We start from the raw sequence: 23952 nt of genomic DNA, 5'->3' as shown, positions 1-23952 counted from the left end.
TAAGTTGGCTTTCTATTTATAGCCTTCTATTAATATGGTAAAAACTCAGCTAGCAATAGAGAAACTTGTTGGAATCTGGTAATAGTTTTCTTTTTTAAAATTTTAGGCTAATAATTAAGAAGTAACAGGCTGGGTGCGCTGGCTCACGCCTGTAATCCCAGCACTTTGGGAGGCCGAGGCGGGTGGGCCACCTGAGGATTTCGAGGGCAGCCTGGCCAACATAGGGAAACCCTGTCTGTACTAAAAAGACAGAAAGATTTGCTGGGTGTGGTGGCAGGCGCCTGCAATCCCAGCTATTCGGGAGGCTGAGGCAGGAGAATCACTTGAACCCGGGAGGTGGAGGTTGCAGTGAGCCGAGATCGTGCCATTGTACTTCAGCCTGGGCAACAAGAGCAAAACTCTGTCTCAGAAAAAAAAAAAAAGAAGTAAGGGCAATACTATTATTTCATTTTTTTTTCACCAGAATAATCTGTTCTGTAGCTTGATATTTGAAGAAATATTATATTAAATCTGACATTATTTATAGGTACATCCCACCTTTTCCCTCTTTGGGGAAAATGATTATTGAAGTCTCTAATATATGTGCATTTTACGTATAATTGTGTAAATAGTCATATATACATATATACTACTTATTTACCCTTTTTGGAGATAATGTTTTTGTCATAATATTCAAAATGGCCTTTGAAGGAATAACAGGATATTCTAGTTTACAGTTTTTCAAGGGTAGTGTGCCTTTAGCTTGTCTACTTTGTAGAGATAAGCCACTTAATATTTTTAATTTTGCCATAAGAAAATTACAGTTGTTTTCAAGTATCTAAAAAGTAATGTTATTGAAATGATATCACGTAAAATAATAAAAGCTCTTTTTAAAAGAGGAGGGCATGAAGATAGTTAAGCTGGAAATTTATTGATGTAGGCTGAGTTTAGAAAAATATTCCATTTTTTGCCAGCTACTCGGGATGCTGAGGCAAGAGAATCGCTTGAACCCGGGAGACAGAGGTTTTAGTGAGCCGAGATTGTGCCACTGCATTCCAGCCTGGGTGACAGAGTGAGACTGTCTCAAAAGAAAAAAAAAAGAAAAATATTCAATTTTTGGAAGAAAACCCATTTTGATCCATAGTTCTTGGTTTTTTGTTGTGAATAAATCTAAGGCATTCTTGTAACTCTTTTTGGAAAATAATAAAATTAAATTGTAGTTAAAATATCACATAAATTTCTTACATTTTTATTTGAGTAAAAATATTATTTTATTTTGCCTGTTAAAAAGATAAAACATTTGTTAAAGTAATATATTTATGTTGCATCTAAAGCAACTATAGTAGAAATACATGTTTCTAAATATTGTTTTGAAAATAAAGTATTGGTTTGTTTTATATCTAATTCAAATATATACATAAAATGTTTACTGTTTATGGCAATATACCAATTATATGTATAATATTTACTGTTAGCATTCTAAATAAAGTCTGTAACTATTTGTTTTAAAGAAACAACACCCTTGAAAGAGAGCTATGAGGAAGAATCTATAAATTCTGGACTGGCCATTCTACTTGAGAGCATTGTATCTGATCTTGAGAAATCTCTTGGAACAGGTTTATCTTCAATATTAGAAACAGAAATGAAAATTGCTTTTGGAAACCTTTGGATGGAGGTGATTAGTTGAACTCTATTAGTTGAAAATTTCTTTTTTATTGCTGAAGATTTGTTATTTTAAGAAATATTACTTGTATAAAATGCATAAGCTTCACTGAATAATCTGTATCATGTTACATTTTTCTTCAAATTTTTGAAATAGTTTTTTGACAGTTAAATGATGGACATTTCTTAAATGTTAAGAATATGTGTTATTCTTTTTTTTGAGTCAACAGGTATTTATTTTCCAGCTGCTGTGTGTCAGATGCACTGTCCCATGGTGCTTAAATTGAATTAAAAAAAAACCTTATCTATTTAATTTGAGTCAAAATGTCTAATATAAGGAATCTCCCTAGCAATATGTATTCAGAAAAAGAAGTATGTATTTTTGCTTGTGCCATGTAAATGTAAGCATCAGAGTATAAGTTGATTGTATTAGCAAGATATTCTGAATTTTCTTTGGATTCACACCTTTTCAACAATCAGTAAAACTCCAAATTTAACAATAAAGATTTCAGAAGTTCAATGTTTGTTTTGTTTTGTTTTGAGATGGTGTCTCGCTCTTGTTGCCCAGGCTTGAGTACAATGGCATGATCTTGGCTCACTGCAACCTCTGCCTCCCAGATTAAAGTGATTCTCCTGCCTCATCCCCACAAGCAGCTGGGATTACAGGCATGTGACACCACACCCAGCTAATATTTGTATTTTTAGTAGAGAGGAAGTTTCACCATGTTGGTCAGGCTGGTCTTGAACTACTGTCCTCAAGTGATCCTTCTGTCTCAGCCTCCCAAAGCGCTGGGATTATAGGCGTGAGCATTTATAGACAGAAGAAACATGATTTCCCATCAATCATAGCTTGTATCTATTCCAGCTATTCAGTGAGATTCTAGTATTTGCCAGAACGGTGTATTTGCTACTTGATTATATTATCAAAGTTGAACCAAAATGGTGACGAATTATCAGAAGATACTAGGAGTGTTGATATCTCATAGTAGAGATAAGACAAGTAATTGTATATATGTGAATGATTCAGAAAAGGAAGTGTTGACATCTTACAGAATTAAATGATCAATGTTTTTAATAGGCATGTCTTCGCAAGAGTGTAGCAACTGACAATTATAATTGACATTTTTTTTCTTTTCTTTTTTTTTTTTTTTTTTGAGATGGAATTTGGCTGGAGTGCAGTCTCGTGATCTCGGCTCACTGCAGCCTCCTCCTTACGGTTTCAAGCGATTCTCCTGCCTCATTCTCCCAAGTAGCTGGGAATACAGGTGTCTGCCACCACGCTCAGCTAATTTTTGTATTTTTAGTAGATATGGGGTTTCACCATGTTGGCCAGGCTGGTCTCGAACTCCTGAACTTGTGGTCTGCCCATGTCGGCCTCCTAAAGTGCTAGGATTACAGGCATGAGCCACTGGACATCTTTTTTCTATATGGATTATCCCCCAGTTATATGAAATAATTAGATTAGTTTTCTTATAGAGATGACTGTGTTGACAAGTAGATTGAAGGACCTTTGCTGATAAAACTATGTTTCCTCTGATTAGAACTATGTTTTCTTTTTTGCACACACAGTTTCTGAAACAATAAAGATTAATACTAATATGAATTTTACAAAAGCAATTTGCAGTGGAATTAGCATTTTAATTTTGTTGTGATTGACTTTACATCTTTTAATTTAAAAAGAATCCAACTAACTATGTTTTGCTTAGAAATATATGTAGGAATTCCTAAATAGGTACTTTTTAATAATAGGAATAATAAATCTAGAGTTGTTAATTTTTTTCTACACGCTCTTTAGATCCTGTACCTGAAACCTCCATGGACTCTACTACATTTACTACAGTGCTTTAAAAAACACTGGTTGGCTGTATTCGGATTAGTTATGGAAAAGAACTTGCTTTTAACTATTGAGAGCCTATATAAAAATCTCTGTAAAGGTATGAATCTTTTATTTTTCTCTTTAGCAGTGTGGTATTAAGTCAGACTAGCAGATATATTCCATGGAATGTGAAGATAAATTAATGAAGAATTTGTTAATTAGTTCTTAATCAGTTATACTTCTAATTTCTAAAGGTATTTGTGGAAACTGGATGAACAGATGCAGCTCATAGAGCTTGTGACTGTAAATGGTATTGTTGTTGATATTTCAAGATATTGTGAATATATAATTTTTGATGATGTTTACTTTGAAAACTTTTAAAACCATGTTTTACAGTCTATTCAGATACACCAATAGAATTGATTAGACTTTTTTCATTTCTCATAGTGTTTAACACAAACTTTGAGCACATTTCATGCACTAATTTTCAAAATAATGTGTCAAGGTTTCTATTTAGACTATATGAATAAGGAACAAGAAACCTTTGGCTTTGGTGTATAGTGAATTTTAGAACGGGAAGAGACCACAGTGAACAACTTAGTTGGTTTTTAAACTATATTGAACAGAACTTTTGACTTCTTGAAGTGCCTCTGCTGCCACAGATGGGTGATGGATAGATTGAAGGGGAGCCCGGTAGGTGGTGCCTTTGGCCCTTAACCCCAACTTTAGCCAGAGCAGCTTTTAAAAATTTCTTTATATATATAGGTTCCATATAGGACTTGGAGAAAAGTTTATCTGCTGTGAGGAAAAAAATGTGAGAAAAACTGATCTAATGTTATTAAAGCCTATATTTTATGATCAAGAAAACTAGTCTTGAAACAGTAGGTGACTTGTTTCAAAATCAAATAACTAGATTTGTCTTATTATGCCTTTAAAAGGCAAAGGCTGGGCATGGTGGCTCATGCCTGTAATCTCAGCACTTTGGGAGGCCAAGGTGGGTGAATTGCTTGACCCTAGGAGTTCAAGGCCAGCCTGGGCAACATGGCAAAACTCCCTTTCTACCAAAAATACAAAAATTAGTCAGGTGTGGTGGTGCATGCCTGTAGACCCAGCTACTTGGGAGGCTGAGGTGGGAGGATCATCTGAGCTTGAGAGGTGGAGGTTGCAGTGAGCCAAGATGGTGCCACTGCATTCCAGCCTGGGCAACAGAACGAGACCCTGTCTCAAAAAACATACATAATATAAAAAAGCAAAGTGTGATTATTATTAAGGGTTCAGTTGGTACTTTGCTTTTTTCAAAGTCCTCACATGAAGTAATGTGCTTATTATTTCATATATTAGTTATATCCAGCCTACTTCTGAAACATAACTGTGATGCCTTAGTACCCTTGTACCTGAGTACAAGAGGGCTGTTAAGTAATTAAATTATTAAAGGCACCAAGGCCAGATAATGAAGACTAGGAGATGATTAATTATGAATCATATGCAAATAATTATTGCAGCACTTGAGCCCAGATTTTAACCTTAAAATCGTCATAGAAGCTAGGACAAAAAGGAAAAAAAATGCATATTCTACGATAGGTGTACCTTATTCTCTGTCTTTTCCTTGAAGTGTAAACTCTTTGAAAATGAGTTGTTCTCAGAGGAGTAAAGAGTAGAATAGTGATTACCAGAAGATGGGGAAGGTGCAGTGGTAGGGGATGGTAAGAGATTGAGCAATATAAAAAGCTACAGTTAGATAGGAGGAATAAGTTCTGGTATTCTGCTGCATTGCAGGATGACTAGAATTAGCAGTTACATATTGTATATTTCAAAATAGGTGTAAGAGAATGTTCTTATCCCAAAGAAATGATAAATGCTTAAGGTCATAGATATGCTAATTACGCTGATTTAATTGTTACACAATGTATACATGTGTCAAAACATCACATCATACTCCATAAATATGTACAATTATTATATGTCAACCATGAATAAAATAAGTCAATAAATAAATATTTCCCCTAGGGGATTTAAAGGACCTAGTCATTTCCTTATGTCTCATCTATGGTAAATGTTCGATGAATATCTTTTTTTTTTTTTTCGATCTTCTAACGTAATGAATTTACTCAGGAGTAAGGAAAAAGGATTATAATCTAGGATGCATAGCTATGGCAAGCCACAGGTGCACCTCAAGAGGAGAGAGTAAGGGAAAGCTTTTATTGGCAAAAAGAAGTTCATACAAGCTGCTTAAAAACAGAGTTTATTGGTTCCTGAGGCTCAAAGCCAGAGCTGGCGTTAGTTCATTGGTGTAGACACTGTTACTGGGCAAATGTTTTTTCGAGAGAGTCTTATCTGAACTGCTGTAGTCCTAAAGAATGTCTAGTGATAAACCCGGTTTAGAAATACGTGCATACATGCAAGACATGGATCGTGAAAAGCATGAGATACATGAAGGTTGTGGAGGAATTTCTTCTGGGATTTTTTAAAGAAAATCCTTGAGACAGTTGTTATCTCAGAAATGCAAGCATGAGCTCCCCTCCTTCATGCTATCCTGGCTCCAATTTTTTATTTATTTATTATTAGATGTTAAGCTCTGGGGTACATGTGCAGAACATGCAGGTTTGTTACATAGGTATACATGTGCCATGGTAATTTGCTGCACCCATCAACCCATCATCTACATTAGGTATTTCTCCTAATGCTATCCCTCCCCTAGCCCCCCACCCCCCGACAGACCCTGGTGTGTGATGTTCCCCTCCATGTCCATGTGTTCTCATTGTTCAGCTCCCACTTATGAGTGAGAACATGTGGTGTTTCGTTTTCTGTTCTTGTGTTAGTTTGCTGAGAATGATGGTTTCTACCTTCGTCCATGTACCTGTAAAGGAGATGAATTCATCCTTTTTTATGGCTGCATAGTATTCCATGGTGTATATGTGCCACATTTTGTTTATCCACTCTATCATTGATGGGCATTTGGGTTGGTTCCAACTGTTAGCTATTGTGAACAGTGCCGCAGTAAACATACGTGTGCATGTGTCTTTATAGTACAATGATTTATAATCCTTTGGGTATATACCCAATAATGGGATTGCTGAGTCAAATGGTATTTCTAGTTCTAGATCCTTGAGGAATCACCACACTGTCTTCCACAATGGTTGAACTAATGAACACTCCCACCAACAGTGTAAAAGTGTTCCTGTTTCTCCACATCCTCGCCAGCATCTGTTGTTTCTTGACTTTTTAATAATTGCCATTCTAACTGGCATGAGATGGTATCTCATTGTGCTTTTGATTTGCATTTCTCTAATGACCAGTAATGATGAGCTTTCTTTCGAGTGTTTGTTGGCTGCATAAATGTCTTCTTTTGAAAAGTGTCTGTTCATATCCCTTGCGCACTTTTTGATGGGGTTGTTTTTTCTTGTAAATCTATTTAAGTTCTTTGTATATTCTGGATATTAGTCATTTGTCAGATGGATAGATTGCAAAAATTTTCTCCCATTCTGTAGGTTGCCTGTTCACTCCGATGATAGTTTCTTTTGCTGTGCAGAAGCACTTTAGTTTAATTAGATCCCATTTGTCAATTTTGGCTTTCGCTGCCATTGCTTTTGGTGTTTTAGTCATGAAGTCTTTGCCCATGCCTGTCCTGAACGGTATTGCCTAGGTTTTCTTCTTGGGTTTTTATGGTTTTAGGTGTTACGTTTAAGTCTTTAATTCATCTCGAGTTAATTTTTGTATAAGGTGTAAGGAAGGGATCCAGTTTCAGTTTTCTGCATATGGCTAGCCAGTTTTCCTAACACCATTTACTTGGACAAAATTCGACAGCCCTTCAAGCCAAAAACTCTCAAGAAACTAGGTATTGATGTAACATATCTCAAAATAAGTAAATAGCTCTTAAGCTGTGTATGACAAACCCAAAGCCAGTATCACACTGGGCAAAAGATGGAAGCATTCCCTTTGAAAACCAGCACAGGACAAGGATGCCCTCTCACCACTCCTATTGAACATAGTATTGGAAGTTCTGGCCAGGGCAGTCAGACAAGAGAAATAAATAAAGGGTATTAAGTTAGGAAAAGGGGAAGTCAAATTGTCTCTGTTTGCAGATGACATGATCGATATTTAGAAAACCGCATCATCTCATCCCAAAATCTCCTTAAGCTGATAGCAACTTCAGCAAAGTCTCAGGATACAAAATCAATGTGCAGAAATCACAAGCATTCCAATAAACCAAGAACAGACAGAGAGCCAAATCATGAGTGAACTCCCATTCACAATTGCTACACAGACAATAAAATACCCAGGAATACAACTTACAAGGGATGTGAAAGAACTCTTCAAGAACTACAAACCACTGCTCAAGGAAGTAAGAGAGGACACAAACAAATAGAAAAACATTCTACGCTCATGGATGGGAAGAATCAATATTGTGAAAATAATCATACTGCCCAAAGTAATTTATAGATTCAGTGCTATCCCCATCAAGCTACCACTGATTTTCTTCACAGAATTGGAAAAAACTACTTTAAATTTCATATGGAACCAAAAAAGAGCCCACATAGCCAAGACGATCCTAAGCAAGAAGAGCAGAACTGGAAGCATAGACTACCTGACTTCAAACTATACTACAAGGCTACAGTAACAAAAACAGCATGGTACTGGTACTAAAACAAGTATATATAGACCAATGGAACTGAACAGAGGCCTCAGAAATAACACCACACATCTACAACCATCTGAATATCTATTTTTAATAAGTTACCAATTTTTTAAGGAACGACACTTTCCCGTCATTGCCTTTAGTTGTAGATAGTTGTTTATTAGTGATATGAGTATATGAAGGACATGGAACCACATGTTGGACATCTCTCCAAAGCAGTTTTATAAAGCATGTAGAACCTTTTTTCGTGTCTTTTACCGGGGTCATAATTTAGTTGATCTTTTAAAAGAGAAAGTCTGTAAACTATGTGTAATCTCAAAGTTAGTTTAGTGTAAAAAATGAGGCATCTAGTTACCATCTTCCATCTGTTTTTCCTGGCAGGGGGATCTGCTCTTAGATGCAGCTGAGAGGTGGTAGGTGGCAGCTCTAACTGACAATAAGGAGAGAAGTGAAGATGTGATTACTGTATCTTCTGCTGAAAAATCTGTTTTGCAGTCATTATGTGCATAGTTTATTGGTCTTTGATCTCAAAGAATCTGATGCCTAACGTTTAATGAGCTAAGAATATGTCATGGGATTATAAAAGTACCTCTTGCCAGGAGTTCATTGCCAGCCTGGCCAACATGGTAAAACCCTATCTTTACTAAAAATACAAAAAGATTAGCTGGGTGTGGTGGTGGGTGCCTATAATCCCAGGTATTCAGGAGGCTGAAGGAGGAGAATCACTTGAACCCGGAAGGTGGAGGTTGCAGTGGGCCGAGATCACGCCATTGCACTCCACCCTGGGCAACGAGTGAAACTCTGTCTCAAAAAAAAAAAAAAAAAAAAAAAGTGCCTCTTGCTCTAAGATAATTTTGAATTAGAAAAATCACAATTTATGTTCTTGTTTACTATGTTTTAATAATACCTTCAGCTTTTGAATTATAACTTCAGAATACCAAGCATGTATCCTTAGATTAATTCATAGAAAATTGTGTGGAAAATGAGTAGTAACTTTTATGACTTTGTTACTCATATTAGCTTTAAATAATTATTGGCCTTATATAAGCATTAGACTATTTCATTAATGTAGATTTCCTTTTTTGTTGTGTCTGTATACTGGATTTATTATTGTTATTACCCTTTTCCTCATAATCTTAGGAACTTTTGTAAGACAGAAATAAAATGATTAATTCATATATGTAAGCATCATTAAACATACCTTACATTGGAAAAGCACCCTTAAAAGAAGTTGTGTCCAATTATATCTTCCTCAGGGGATTTACTAAGTTCATCAAATCTACAGTCTGTCCTGTGTGTAGCATCTCTTATTACCCACAGGAATTTAAACCAGTCATTGGCTTTAAAAAGAAGTGAAAGTTTTCCTGTAAGGAAATACATTGACTTGCTTTATTGTTATTTTTTATATTTTTGGATAAAGGAGAAGCCAGAGGCTTGGCTATAACCATTAGATTAGAGTTTCTGAATATTGTGGAATTAATATTAAGATACAGTTTTTATTTCACTTGACCCTTCAGGATTTCACAAGCAAGTTCTTGTGTAAGAGATACAGAAGAACTCCTTATTGTTTTTTAAATTCATAGTGCCAATGAAAAGCCATGCTGATGTTTCAGAATACAATAGAGTCTCTGAAACTGTGAACATAAAAACAAAAAGTAAACAACAGTGTAGCATGGTTATTTTGAAAACCGTTAGGTAGCATTCTGCTTTAATAATGGAAATATTTTTTTCTGTTCTGAGTTTTATGACATTATTACTTAATTTTATTGTTTATAACTTTTGAAATTTTTGAAATTATTGTCACCAGTTTTCCCAACTAGTTTGAGAATTTAATGTAATTAGTTTTAGTTCCTTGAGATAAAATTGTTATACCTTTAAATTATTGTTTGTAGATTTTCTCACTTTTAATTTACAGAAGAAAAAATTCTGCAGGCTTCTTCTGCTTCTCACTGTTGCCCAAACTTTTTTTCTCTCCTGAAGTTGTGTTGTACATATAGAGATAACTCATTGTTTTTAGTAAACATAGTATTAAGTTTCATGTAATGGAGTTGAAGATAAATCACTATGTAGATAGCTGAGGTGATGTTGAGAGGTACCATATGTAGCTGACATGCTTACCAGTACAGTCTGACTCTTCTGATCTCTCCATAGTACTCTTATGTGAAATCACCTCAGCATTGAAATCTGTGGTTTGACTTGTTTCTTGGGTGATTTTCTCTTTTTTTCTGGGAAGTGTAATATTCTTTAACTTTACTTTTACTTTGAAGTTGACTGCGCTGAGAGAACTGCTGAAATCTGAATTCAGAATACCAGAATCAACTCAAAGGACTTTATCTGTATCTAAATCTATTTAATTATTGCTTTTTGTACCAGAGGGATAACTTAGGAGTGGCATACAGGTGTAAATGTATACTCTTCTTAAATTTCAAAATTAATATTAGTGTTCCAAAGACATTTTTATGATGTATACTCATTCTTCCATATTTTTCTGTCTTAATTTTCTGTTACCAGCTAATAAGGCAGTGGATTTTACAACAGTCAAATTCTTGCTTCAGGATTCTAGAAGTTTGTTACATGCTTTCAGTACAAGGTCAAATTATGATGGTATTCTTCCACAGACCTTTGCTCAAGTAAACAAACTCCTTCAGACATTTGCAGAGGTAAGATGCCTTTGGAATGCCATTAGAGTAGCTAATTATATATGTTCTGAAAATGTGTTTAGCAGACAACAGTAGATAAAGGATAATTTAATTCTAACTTATTCTAACATACTAGAGGCATTAAGTAAATGTTAAGTGAATTGAATAGAGAGTAAGCAACTCTTACAAGTTATAAAACACACATCCTTTTATGGAAGCAGTGTCACAGCAGTTGTTGTTATTTTATATTATTTTCACTTATGGATGGAAGAAAGCTATGCATTGCTATTTGATTGTTCATTTACAGTGCCCTAGGCCAATGGATCTCACATACATCAAAAATACCTAGGAAATTGTTTTAAACATACGGATGCCAAGACTCTCTCAAACCCTATTGAATCTATTTTTTGACAGTGTTACTTGGTAATGTTGTTGTCCTTGTTTTACTTTTTATTTTGAAATAATTTCAAACTTATAAAAATGTTACAAGAGCAGTACAAAGAATTCCCATATATATTATTTACCCTGATTCTCCAAATGTTAATATTTTATCACGTTTGCTTTATTGTTTTCTTTTTCTACCTACCCACCTGTCTGTCTGTCCATCTATCTACATATCTATGTTTTTTTCTGAGCTATTTGATAGTATGTTGCAGATAGGATGCCCTTTTTCTCCTAGGTGCCCTTTTTCCCCTGGATATTACCATCTGCATTTTCTAAAAATAAGGATATCCTGTGTAACTACAGTTTTTAGTAAGTTTCATGTAATTCTCATGCAGCCATTTTAGCTGATGATGCCTTTTTATCTTTTAAACTTAACTCTGTAATTTTTGTCCCTGGTATTACAGTCTTCTAATTTTTTATTTTTTTGACACAGGGTTTTACTCTGTCACCCTGGCACGATCAGGGCTCACTGCAACCTCCACCTCCTGGGCTTAAGTGCTTCTCCCACCTCAGCCCCCCAAATAGCTGGGTCTATAGGCATGTACCACCACACCTGGCTAATTGTTCGTATTTTTAGTAGAGGCAGAGTTTTGCCCTAATACCTAGGCTGGTCTTGACTCCTGGACTCAAGCAATCCTTCTGCTTCAGCCTCCCAGAGTGTTGGGAATACAGTTGTGGGGTACTGTGCCTGGCCTGTAATTTCAAGTCTAGAAAAATCGGAGAGTTTTATGTAGCATAAACAGCTCAAAAAACTTCAGTTATCACTACTACTAGAAGAGATATGAATGGAACTTTTATCCAGTATAGATATTATGTTCTCTTTTTTCTCTGAGAAACTGAATTGTCCAGATTTTTCTCATTGATTTTTCATATCAAATAGGTCCCCTACCTATGAAGTAATCAAAGGATTAGATGATGCTAACATTAATCATAGTTGATGAGGAAGGTACTTCCTTGCTGAGAGAATACTTCATGGAGTAAAGGAAGCAGCTTTTTAAATAAACTGAGTGGAATTATGTGATCGTTCTTGAGGAAAGAATGTATTTGAGGGGTGAAATGATCTTTTGGTTTGGGGTGACCAAAACATTGGTAGTTTTATTTTTTTAATGGCAAGCGTCATTTTTAGAACTATTAGTAGGAAAAAATGGGCCTAGGGATTTAGAGGGTTATAGCATGAGTATTGTACCTTGATTGTGTTGGAAAAGATGTGTTCTCCTTTCCTGTCACAAAATTGAGTCCTAAATCATATCCTTAGTGAAAAAAATGTAGTGAAAGATGGAAAGTGCAGGATACTTAGTCTTAACAGTCTTTTAATTAAGATTATTGAGAATAAAACAAAATTTAGGATTAATTGAAATAAAAAAAATGTGTAGTTTTTAACCCTTTTCATCAATAAAAACCTACAGATGGGAGGTACCATGAAAATATGATGTTAAAATTTTGTGTTGTTTGTCAGATAATGATATGCCTACTGCATATATGTTGCCCATTGCATACATAAAACTATTGACTGGGCGTGGCGACTCATGCCTGTAATCCTAGTACTTTGGGAGGCTGAGGTGGGAGGATCACCTGAGGGCAGGAGTTCAAGACCAGCCTGGCCAACATGGCAAAACCCCGTCTCTGCTAAAAATACAAAAATTAGCCAGGCATGGTGGCGCATACCTGTAGTCCCAGCTACTTGGGAGGCTGAGGCAGGAGAATCACCTGAACCCAGGAGGCAAAGGTTGCAGTGAGCCGAGATTGTGTCACTGCACTCCAGCCTAGGAGACAGAGCGAGACTCCATTTCAAAAAAACAAAAACAAAAAACCATTGACTTGTTAATAAATTATTTATTTCTGGATCTCGAGTTTCATTTGCTACATTAAAAAGAGATTCATGAAGACGAGTAGTGAAGAATCCAGCGTCCTCCTGGTGCTTTTCCCTCAACATTTGGCTTTAGTGTGATTACTCGAAACTGTCCATGTTGTTTCCAGGATTAGAACTCTGAACTGTTGCACCTTTATTTTTGTGTTAGAAACAGTTGATTGTCTGAGTAAATCAAGAACTTTATGATTTAGTGTAGTCCTTTAAAACAGGGGTCCCCAACTCCTGGGCCATGACTGGTATTGGCATAGCAGGAGGTGAGCAGCAGGCAAGCAAGCAAAACTTAATCTGTATTTACAGTCGCTCCCCATCACTCACATTACTGTCTGAGCCCCGCCTTTTGTCAGATCAGCAGTGGGATTAGATTCTTATAGGAGCATGAACCCTGTCGTGAACTGTGCATACGAGGGATCTGGGTTGTATGTTCCTTATGAGAATCTAATGCCTGATGATCTGTCAGTGTCTCCCATCACCCCAGATGGGACTGTCTAGTTGCAGGAAAACAAGGTCAGGGCTCCCACTGATTCTACATTATGGTGAGGTGTATAATTATTTCTTTCCTTTCTTTCTTTCTTTTTTTTTTTTTTTTTTTTGATATGGAGTTTCTCTCTTGTTGCCTAGGCTGGAGTGCGATGGCATGACCCCAGCTCACTGCAACCTCCACCTCCCGGGTTCAAGTGATTCTCCTGCCTCAGCCTCCCAAGTAACTGGGATTACAGGTGCCTGCCACCACACCTGGCTGATTTTTGTGTTTTTAGTAGAGATGGGGTTTCACCATGTTGACCAGGTTGGTCTCGAACTCCTGCCCTCAGGTGATCCATTCACCTCGGCCTCTCAAAGTTCTGGGATTACGGACATGAACGACTGCACCCGGCCAATTATTTCATTATATATTACAATGTAATAATAATAGAAATAAAGTGCACAATAAATGGACTGTGTTTGAATCATCCTGAAACCATCTTCCCACTCACCAGTGCATGGAAAAATTATCTTCCATGAAACCAGTCTTGGTTACGAAAAAGGTTGGGGACTGATGCTTTAAAATATATTTTTAACAGGAGTTGTTTTATAGAATGTATTAGATTTTATATATGTCTTATATATTTGGTCATGTCTCAGTAACTTGAGCAACAAATAGATTACCTCCAAAGAAGCGGTATCTCCTAGTAACTGTAAAAACTACCTAATCTTAATTTATTAAGTGTAGAAAATCAGAAGAAGAGGAACGTTCATTATTTGATTGCTTCTGAGAAACTAAAATGGAGATAAACTATCATTTTCCAGATTTTTTTTTGGAGACAGGGTCTCGCTTTGTAGCCCAGGCCCGAGTGCAGAGTTGTGATCAAGCTCTCTCTGACCTTGACCTCGTGTCAAATGATCCTCCAGCCTCAGCCTCCTGAATAGCTGGAACCGCAGGCATGTGCCACCATGCCGAGCTAAGTTTTAAATTTTTTTGTACAGACTACGTCTCACTTTGTTTTCCAGGCTGGTCTTGAACTCCTGGCCTCAGGCAATCCGCCTCAGCCTCCCAAATTACTAGGATTACAGGCATGAACCATTGTGCCCTGCCTTTTCCAGATTTTCATATAAGAGGGGAGAAATAGGAAAAGGATACGTACATTTTTATTTTATGGGCCTTCTAACCACTAAAAAAAAAAAAAAAAAAAAAAAGGACTTGCTTTTTACTAAGATGATAGAGTAATTAAAATCAATCTTGTTAATAAGCTTTAGATTTATGTGCCTCAGGGTCCTGAGTTGTGGTGTTTTTAACCTCTAATTAAACTCTCTGGACCTTATTTCTCTCTTTTGTAAAATGAGTGTAATAATAATGCTGGCGTTAGAATTATTGTGTGAATTAACAAGTTAATATTTGTGGAAACCTTAATGTCTAGCATGTAGTGTTTGATAAAGAAATCCACTTGCGTAGTATATATACTATTGTTTAAGAGCTAAAGAAAAGAGGCGTTAGCTAAATGCTGGGCTGTATTTTAAATGTATTTACTGATAAAAAATTATCTCAGGATAAAATGTCTTTTCATTTTGTCTATTTATTAAGTTCAGAATTTAATGTAAATAGGCAAAAATGGGAAGAATCATCTTTTTAATTTTTATTCTTGCCCCAGAAGACAAAAGAAGGATAACATTTACTTTTACAGATGGAGAGAGTTCATAACCTCATTCTAGTCAGATTGCCAAAGGTCAAATCCTGTTCATGCGTCTTGTCATCTGTGTGACCTTGGATGAGTTAATTAACCTTTCTATGCCTCAGTTTCCTTGATTATAAAATATGGATCATCATAGTATCTGTTTCATAGGTAGTTGTTAGGATTAAATGAGCTAATAAATATGGAATTCTGAGAAAGTACGTAACAAACGCTCAATAAATATTAACTATTACTACTGATAGTATTGGAAATTGTATTAAAAAAATTTAATATGTATTAAATTAGCAATCCATGAAGCTAATCCTTTGAAATCATCATTTTATCAGAGGGAACTTAAGCCTAGAGAAACAGAGTGATTTTATTTAAGTTTACAAAGCGTATTTATATGCTTTGTGTATGTATATAGAGCAGAGACTAAAAAACTAAGTTTTTAAACTTATAGTTAAAATGTACATTCTGTTAGGTACTTTTCCTTTTTTCCTCCACGTGATATATATATATGTATCTCCACGTGAGATATATATATATATATATATAAAACTGGAATCAATTGTATATCTCTTTTACTGTGCTTTAAAATATGCTTAGATCTTTTCTATTCTTAAATACCGTACTTTTCATTGGCCATTCTATTTACTGCAGTGTTCTTCCATCAACTACCAAACTTCTTAAAGAGCAATTTATGGCCAGGCATGGTGGCTTATACCTGTAATCCAAGCACTTTGGAAGGCCAAGGTGGGCGGATTGGTTGAGCCACAACCAATCTGGGCAACCAGCCAGCCTGGGCAACATGGCGAAACTCTGTCTCTATAACAAATAACAAAAATTAGCTGGGCCTGATGGCTTGCACCTCTGGTCCCAGCTACTGGGGAGGGCTGAGGTGGAAGGATCACCTGAGTCCTAGAGGCAGAGGTTGCAGTGAGCCGAGATCACGCCACTGCACTCCAGCCTGGGTGACAGGGTGAGACCCTGTCTCAAAAAAAAAAAGAAAACCAAAAACCAAAAAACAACCAAAAAAGCAATTTCTAACCATTGTTTTCATTTTTGCACTCTTTTTTTTGTTTATTTTCTTGTCTCTTTTTTCTTTTGTTTTCTTTTTTTTTTTGCCAACTGAATAAGGCTAGAGCGCTCACTTACCCCTTAATCCTTTACAGTAGAATTTTATCTCCACACTCCACTGAAAGAAACCATAGGTTGTCATTTGCTTACTGATTATCAGACTTATTCTTTTCTCTTTCTTCTTCTTCTCCTCCTCCTTCTCAGTCCTTCTTCAGCACTTGGTGGTGTCTATCGTTTCTTTCCTGAAACCTGACTCCTTTGTCTTCTATTGTTATTGCATACTGATTCTTCCCCTCTTATTTTTGCTAGTTCCTACTTTTCCCCCTTCAGTTTGTCTATTTCATCTCCTAAGGCTTGTCTCCATGAGAATGACCCTCAGCTGTATTTTTAAGCTGCAGATCTACATGTCCAATTACTTGCTAGCTATCTTTACCTGGATAATTTTTTATACCTCAAACTCAATGTACACCTAAAAAGCAAACTTATATATTCTCTTCATCCAAAGAAGATTCTTATTTGCAAGCAGCCTCTTTTCTTAGCTTTACAACAAGAGGCCATGAAATTTGGAAACATAGACAAATACTACTCACTACAGTTTATTGCTACTACACTGTAATATCTGATATGTTTAGTGTATTGTCCGTCATTAGCAATGCATAAGTTAATGTGATGTTTAAAATTGCAGTGATTGTGGAACATCAAATAGCATTTCCGTCAATTCCTGTATAAAGTATTTGTTTGACTTTTACTGACTAAAACTGTATACATTCCTCTGCAGAAGTAATCAAGAAGGTTCAATCTACTTAGTGTGCGCGGGCGCGCGCGCACACACACTTCCAGATTTATGACCACCCTAAGTTCCTACTATTTGTATCATTCTTCTAACACATCTGGGTTAAAGAATGTCTTAGGGTCTCTCTCACTCCCTGGATCTAGTCTTTGACCAAATCTTTATATTTCTTGCATGCATTTTATTTTTCTTTTCATTCTGCTGCCTTTTTATAGCTAATCCATGTTCTCAGGACTCTCCTCTTGGATTATTTCAGTAACCTTCTAACCAGTTTTCTTGCCTCCTCTTTCATCTGTTTTAGTTTATCTTAGAGTGCACTTCTGAGTATATCACTGCCTAAGTTAGAAACCTTCAGTGGTTCACCATTACCCAAAACTTGAGGTTTAAATTATCTCTTGATTTTTTTAAAACAACCCTTTGCAGCCCTTTACGTTTTCTTAAAACTGAATTGTAAGGTGCTTCAAGACTTGATTGTACCTCTATACTTTGTATTCTAGGGATCCTCTATCTCTTTCAGTACTACATATGTAGAAGTGTTCAAGCAGTATTCTTTAATTGACATTAGCATGTTAGCTGAACAAATCATTATAAGTAGATTAGAAATATTGTTTGATTTAAATGGAAAAGGAAAATATCTTTTCTAGCTCTGATGTACATAATATTGTGTACATAATAAAAGAAAAAGAATTGCCACTACTTCTCAGAAAGCTAGAACATTTGTAAGCACAGTTGCCATTCTCTTTTTCTCGTCTGCAAATGAAGAACTAGCTGCATTTTATGTAATTCTTATTTCCCCAGGTCAAGACAAAACTTAAGCCAAATTCTTCAGAAAACACAGTGACTAAAAAGCAGGAATGTACTTCATTGATGAAGTCTCATAATCAAGAAATCACTGTTTTCTCGAGTTCTCATCTTCCCCAACCCAGCAGGCATCAAGAAATCTGGTCTATCCTAGAGAATGTTTGGATTACAATATATCAGAACAGGTACTAAATTTGGGGGAATTTTAAAAAAATTTATTATTTAAATTGACATTATAATTGTACATATTTACGGGGTGCATTTTGATGTTTCAATAGATATATGTGATATATAATCAAATCAGGCTAATGAGTATGATGAATACCTCATGCATTTTAAGTGTTAAGTGGGGAAAAAAAAGCTCTTTTCACTTAACATGATATTCTCCAGGTTTATCCACATTGTCACAAATGACAGAATAGCATTCTTTTTTATGGATGAAAAGTATTCCATTGTGTATATGTACCACATTTCCTTTATGCGTTCATCGTTATTGGACCCTTAGGTTGATTTCATATCTTGGCGATTGTAATGCATTTATCATGCATTTTTTATGAGGTATTTATCAGCTCATGCATTTATCATGATCTTCTTTGTGATAAGAACAGTCAGGCTACGCGTGGTGGCTCACACCCATAATCCCAGCACTTTGGGAGACAGAGGCGAGTGGATCACTTGAGGTCAGTAGTTTGAAACCAGCCTGGCCAACATGGTGAAACCCTATCTCTACTAAAAAAAAAAAAATACAAAAATAAGCCGGACGTGGTGTCGTGTGCCTGTGGTCCCAGCTGCTCAGGAGGCTGAGGCAGGAGAATCGCTTGAATCTGGGAGGTGGAGGTTGCAGTGAGCTGATTGTGACCCTGCACTCCAGCCTGGTTGACAAAGCAAGACTCCATCTCAAAAAAAAAAAAAAAAAAAAAACATTCAAAAGCCTCTCTTCTAGCTATTTTGTAATGTGCGATACTTTACTTTGAGCCATAGTCACCCTGCTATGCAATAGAACACCAAAACTTATTCCACCTATCTAATTGTAACTTTGTACATGTTGACCAACCTCTCCTCATTCTCCTCTCTCTGTTCTCTAGTGACCACTGTTCTACTCTGCCTCTGTGAGATAAACGTTTTTTTGTTTTTGTTTTTGTTTTTGTTTTGATTCTACATATGAGTGAGATCGTGCAGTGTTAGTATGTCTGGCTTTTTTCACTTAACATGATATTCTCCAGTTTTATCCACATTGTCACAAATGACGGAATAGCATTCTTTTTATGGATGAAAAGTATTCCATTGTGTATATGATGTACCACATTTCCTTTATGCATTCATCCATTATTGGACACTTATGTTGATTGCATATCTTGGCTCTTGTAAATACTGCTACAGCAGACACAGGAGTGCAGGCATCTCTTTGACATACTCATTTCATTTCCAGTAATGAGATTGCTGGATCAGACGGTAGTTCAGTTTTTAATTTTTTTGGAAACCTCTGTACTGTTTTACATAATGACACCACTAATTTGCAAATCCCACTAACAGTGTATAAAGTGTTCCCTTTTCTGCACATCGTTGCCAACACTTGTTTTTTTGTTTGTTTGGTTTTTTGAGGCAGAGTCTCACTCTGTCACCCAGGTGGTAGTACAGTGGTAGGATCACGGCTCACTGCAGTGACCTTCTGGGCTCAAACGATCCTCCCACCTCGTTTTTATTATTATTATTATTTTTTTGTAGAGATGGTGTCTCACTGTGTTGCCCAGGTTGGTCTCAAACTCCTGGGCTTAAGCAGTCCTCTTGCCTTGGTTTCCCAAAGGGTTACAGGTGTGAGCCATCACACCTGGCCAACACTTTTCTTCTTTTTGATAATAGCCACTCTAACTGGAGTGAGGTGGTGTCTCAATGTGGTTTTGATTTGCATTTCCCTGATGATTAGTGATGTTGAGCGTTTTTCATTTGAATGTCTTCTTTTGAAAAATTTATGTTAAGGTCTTTTGCCTATTTTTTAAACTTTAAGTTCAGGGGTACATGTGCAAGTGTATTTTATCGGGAAACTTGTGTCATGGGAGTTTGTTGGACAGATTATTTCATTACCCAGGCATTAAGCCTCGTACCCATTAATTGTTTTTCCTGATCCTCTCGCTCCTCCCACCTTCCACCCTCCAGTTGGCCCCAGTGTCCACTGTTCCCCTCCATGTGTCCTTGTGTTCTCATCATTTAGCTCCCACTTATAACTGAGCACATGTGGTATTTGGTTTTTTGTTACTGCATTAGTTTGCTAAGGATAATGCCCTGTATACACCATGGAGTATTAAGCAGCCATAAGAAAGAATGAGATCATGTCCTTTGCAGGCACATGGATGGAGCTGAAGGCCATTTATCCTTCTGCCCATTTTTAACTGGGTTATCTTGTTTTCTTGCTGTTAGTTTCTTATATATTCTGGATATTAATCCCTTGCGAGATGTATAGTTTGCGTATATTTCCTCCCATTCTCTTGGTTGTCTTTTCACTCTGTTGTTTCCTTCACTGTGTAAAAGCTTTTTAGTTTGATGTAGTTCCATTTGTCTATTTTTGATTTTGTTGCCTGTGCTTTTGGAGGTCTTATTAAAATTCTTGCCCAATCCAATGCCTGAAGCATTTCCCTTACGTTTTCTTCTAGGAGTTTCATAGTTTTGAGTTTTATACTTAAATCTTCAATTCATTTTGAGTTGGTTTTTCTATATGGTAAGAGGTAAGGGTCTAGTTTCATTCTTCTGCATGTGAATATCCAGTTTTCCCAGCACCATTTATTGAAGAGACTTTTTCCCAATGTGTGTTCTTGGTACCTGTGTCAAAAATCAGATAGCTTTGGGTATGTTAATTTATTTCTGGGCTCTCTCTTCTGTTCCATTGGTTTATGTGTCTGTCTTATGCCAGCCAGTACCATGCTGTTTTGGTTACTGTAGCTTTGTGGTATATTTTATTGTTTGTTTTTTTTCTTGGTTAATTTTTGGTTGTTTGTGGCATATTTTGAAATCAGGTAGTGTGATGCCTCCAGCTTTGTTCTTTTTGCTCAGGGATTGCTTTGGCTATTCAAATTTGGCATGCGAAATTTATGATTTTTTTTTGTTTCTATGAAGAGTGACACTGGAATTTTGATAGGGATTGCATTAAATCTGTAGATCACTTTGGAAAGTATGATTATTTTGATGATGTTAATTCTTCCAATACATGATCATGAGACATCTTTCCATTTATTGTATCCTCTTCTATTTCTTTTATCCATGTTTTAGAGTTTTCAACATAAGATCTTTCACCTCCTTGATTAGATTTGCTTTTTTGGTAGCTATTATAAATTGAATTGTTTTCTTGTTTTCTTTTCCAGATAGTTCACTATTAGCATATAGAAATGCCATTGACTTTTGTATGTTGATTAGTGTCCTGCAACTTTATTGAATTCATTTATTATCTCAAAGAGATTTTCGGTGGAGTCTTAAGGGTTTTCCATGTATATGATCACGTTGTCTGTGAACAGGGATAATTTGACTTCCTTCTTTCCAATTTGGATGCCCTTCATTTCTTTTTCTTGCCTAATTGCTCTAATACTTCCAGTACAATGTTGAATACAAGTGGTAAAAGTGGATGTTCTTGTTCCTTCAGTATGATGTTAGCTATGGGTTTGTCATATATGGCCTTTATTGCATTGAGGTATGTTCTTTCTGTATCTAATTTTTTTGGAAGTTTTTAATCATGAAGCGATGTTGAATTTTGTCAAATGCTTTTTCTGCATCTATTGAAATGATCCTATCATTTTTTGTTTTGATTCTGTTAATGTGGTTTATCACATTTATTGATTTGTGTATTTTGAACCATTCTTGCATCCCTGAGATGGATCCCACTTGATCGCAGTGAACTTTTTAATGCGTGATTGGATTCAGTTTGCTAGCATCTTGTTGAGAATTTTCGTACCTATGTTTATCGAGGATATTGGTCTGTAGTTTTCTTTTCTTACCGTGTCCTTGTCTAGTTTTGAAATTGGTAATGTTGGCCTCATATAATGAGTTTACAAGTATTCCCGCTTCTTCAATTTTCTAGAATCGTTTGAGGAAAATTGGTATTAATTTTTCTTTAAATATTTGTTAGAATTCAACAATGATGCCATCAGGTCCTGGAATTTTCATTGATGAAAAATTTTATTACTGATTCAATTTCCTCACTTGTTATGGGTTTGTTCAGATTTCCTATTTCTTCATAATTGAATCCTGGTAGATTGTATGTGTCCAAGAATTTATCTGTTTCTTCTGTGTTATCAAACTTGTTATTGTAGTTATTCATTAATGGCTATTCATAATAGTTTCTTATGATTCTTCATATTTCTGTGGTAATGTCCTTTTCATCTCCGATTTGCATATTCACTCCTCTTTTTTTTTTGTCTAGCTAAAATTTTGTCATTTTTTTATTTTAGCACTTTCATTACATCATTTTGGTCAACAGTGGAATGTGTATGACAGTAGTCCCATAAAATTATAATACCGTATCTTTTACTGTACTTTTCCTATGCTTACATATGTTTCAATACCCAGATAGTTAACATTGTGTTACAGCTGCCTGCAGTATTCAGTATAGTAATATCCTGTACCGGTTTGTAGCTAAGGGGCAATAGGCTATACCATACAGCATAGATGTCTAGTCAGTCATACCATCTAGGTTTATGTAAATATACTCTAAGATGTTTGCATAACAATGAAATTGCCCAGCAGTGCATTTCTCAGAATATATTCTCATTGTCTTAAGTGATGCATGACTGTGTTACTGTTATTCATTGTAAGATTTTGTTAAAAGAAGATAAATACTTTTGTTTAAAAGGAAGAAATACTTCTAGTACTTTAGTGTACATAAACATAAACTACTGGCTTTATAACCTGTCACGCTAAAGAAATAACAATAAATGGCATGAGAACTAACAATAATATTTACAAATTTGTATTTTCATGTAAAGCAAAGGTTTTTTTGTTTCAATCTTAACATGTTTTTAAGGTTTTGGCTAATCAGACATTCTGGTTAGCAGAAAGTTACCATATATCCCTAACAGGGATTACCACTTTCAAAATAAAATAGATTAAAACTGTATCTAAGATATTTTAGCTGTCCTTTCTTAGAGTTCTCCTATAATGTACATGAATTTGTGTTGGATACTAGAGAGTTTTGCATAGTTTTTGGATAATAGACTTTAATAGCATTTCAGCAAGACAAAAATGCTTATATTGACTTATTAATACATATGTATTTAGGCCTACCTTACTGTTTCTCAAGCCTGGTTATGTACCAGACACATTATAGAAGTTTTTCAACATAATCATTCATGGACCTTTCATGTAAAGATGCTTATTTGGAAGTCTGGTAGGACCTGTGCACAATTAGTCATATAAAACTACTAGAGTGAGGCTGGGAACAGTGGCTTATACCCGTAATCCCAGCACTTTGGGAGACTGAGGTGGGAGGATCACTTGAGACCAAATGTTTGAGACCAGCCTGGGCAACACAACAAGACCCTCTCTTTAAAAATCAGTTGCAAATTTGTAGCTCATCAGGTCAGGTTTTTGGTGTCTTTTCTACTTACAAGGAATTTGGGTAGGTGTTAGATACTACTCCTGATTCAAGTTAAAACAAACAAAAACAAACAAACAAAAAAGCAACTTCCCTGCTGTTTCTCATTTAAGCTTCTGAGACTTTTTTTTTTTTTTTTGCTGTCCGTAAGTATATTTTCTTTATCTCCAAAATCCTTATAGAAAATTGTTTGGTTTAGCTCTCAGCAGCCTGCTCCTGAGCTCTGAGGAAGCTTGCCTTCTTTTGAGCTATCTGATCTTTCTTCTGAGCAATGGACATTTTGGGACAATTTCACCTCTTCTTTTTTATTTATTTATTTATTTATTTAAATTCTAGGGTACATATGCACAACGTGCAGGTTTGTTACATATGTATCCATGTGCCATGTTGGTTTGCTGCACCCATTAACTCCTCATTTACCTTAGGTATATCTCCTAATGCTATCCCTCCCCCCTCCCCCCACCCCATGACAGGCCCTGGTGTGTGATGTTCCCCTTCCTGTGTCCAAGTGGTCTC

The 23952-nt window shown here is 35.9% G+C and overlaps 1 protein-coding gene across 1 annotated transcript in view; it reads left to right on the top strand.

Annotated features, from left to right (window-relative positions):
• The window catches only part of SWT1 (SWT1 RNA endoribonuclease homolog (S. cerevisiae)), a 144331-nt gene that overhangs the window by 49909 nt on the left and 70470 nt on the right, over positions 1-23952 (top strand). Inside the window, exons 12-15 of the mRNA XM_011973265.1 lie at positions 1491-1654; positions 3437-3575; positions 10605-10753; positions 17859-18046. Of these exons, the coding sequence (XP_011828655.1) occupies positions 1491-1654; positions 3437-3575; positions 10605-10753; positions 17859-18046 (640 nt within the window). The remainder of the gene's footprint in view (positions 1-1490; positions 1655-3436; positions 3576-10604; positions 10754-17858; positions 18047-23952) is intronic.

This window comes from Mandrillus leucophaeus, unplaced genomic scaffold (assembly GCF_000951045.1).
Source record: "Mandrillus leucophaeus isolate KB7577 unplaced genomic scaffold, Mleu.le_1.0 Scaffold1000, whole genome shotgun sequence".
NCBI lineage: Eukaryota > Metazoa > Chordata > Mammalia > Primates > Cercopithecidae > Mandrillus > Mandrillus leucophaeus.
Note: the sequence above shows the minus strand (reverse complement) of the source record. Positions and strands in the feature narration are given on the sequence as shown.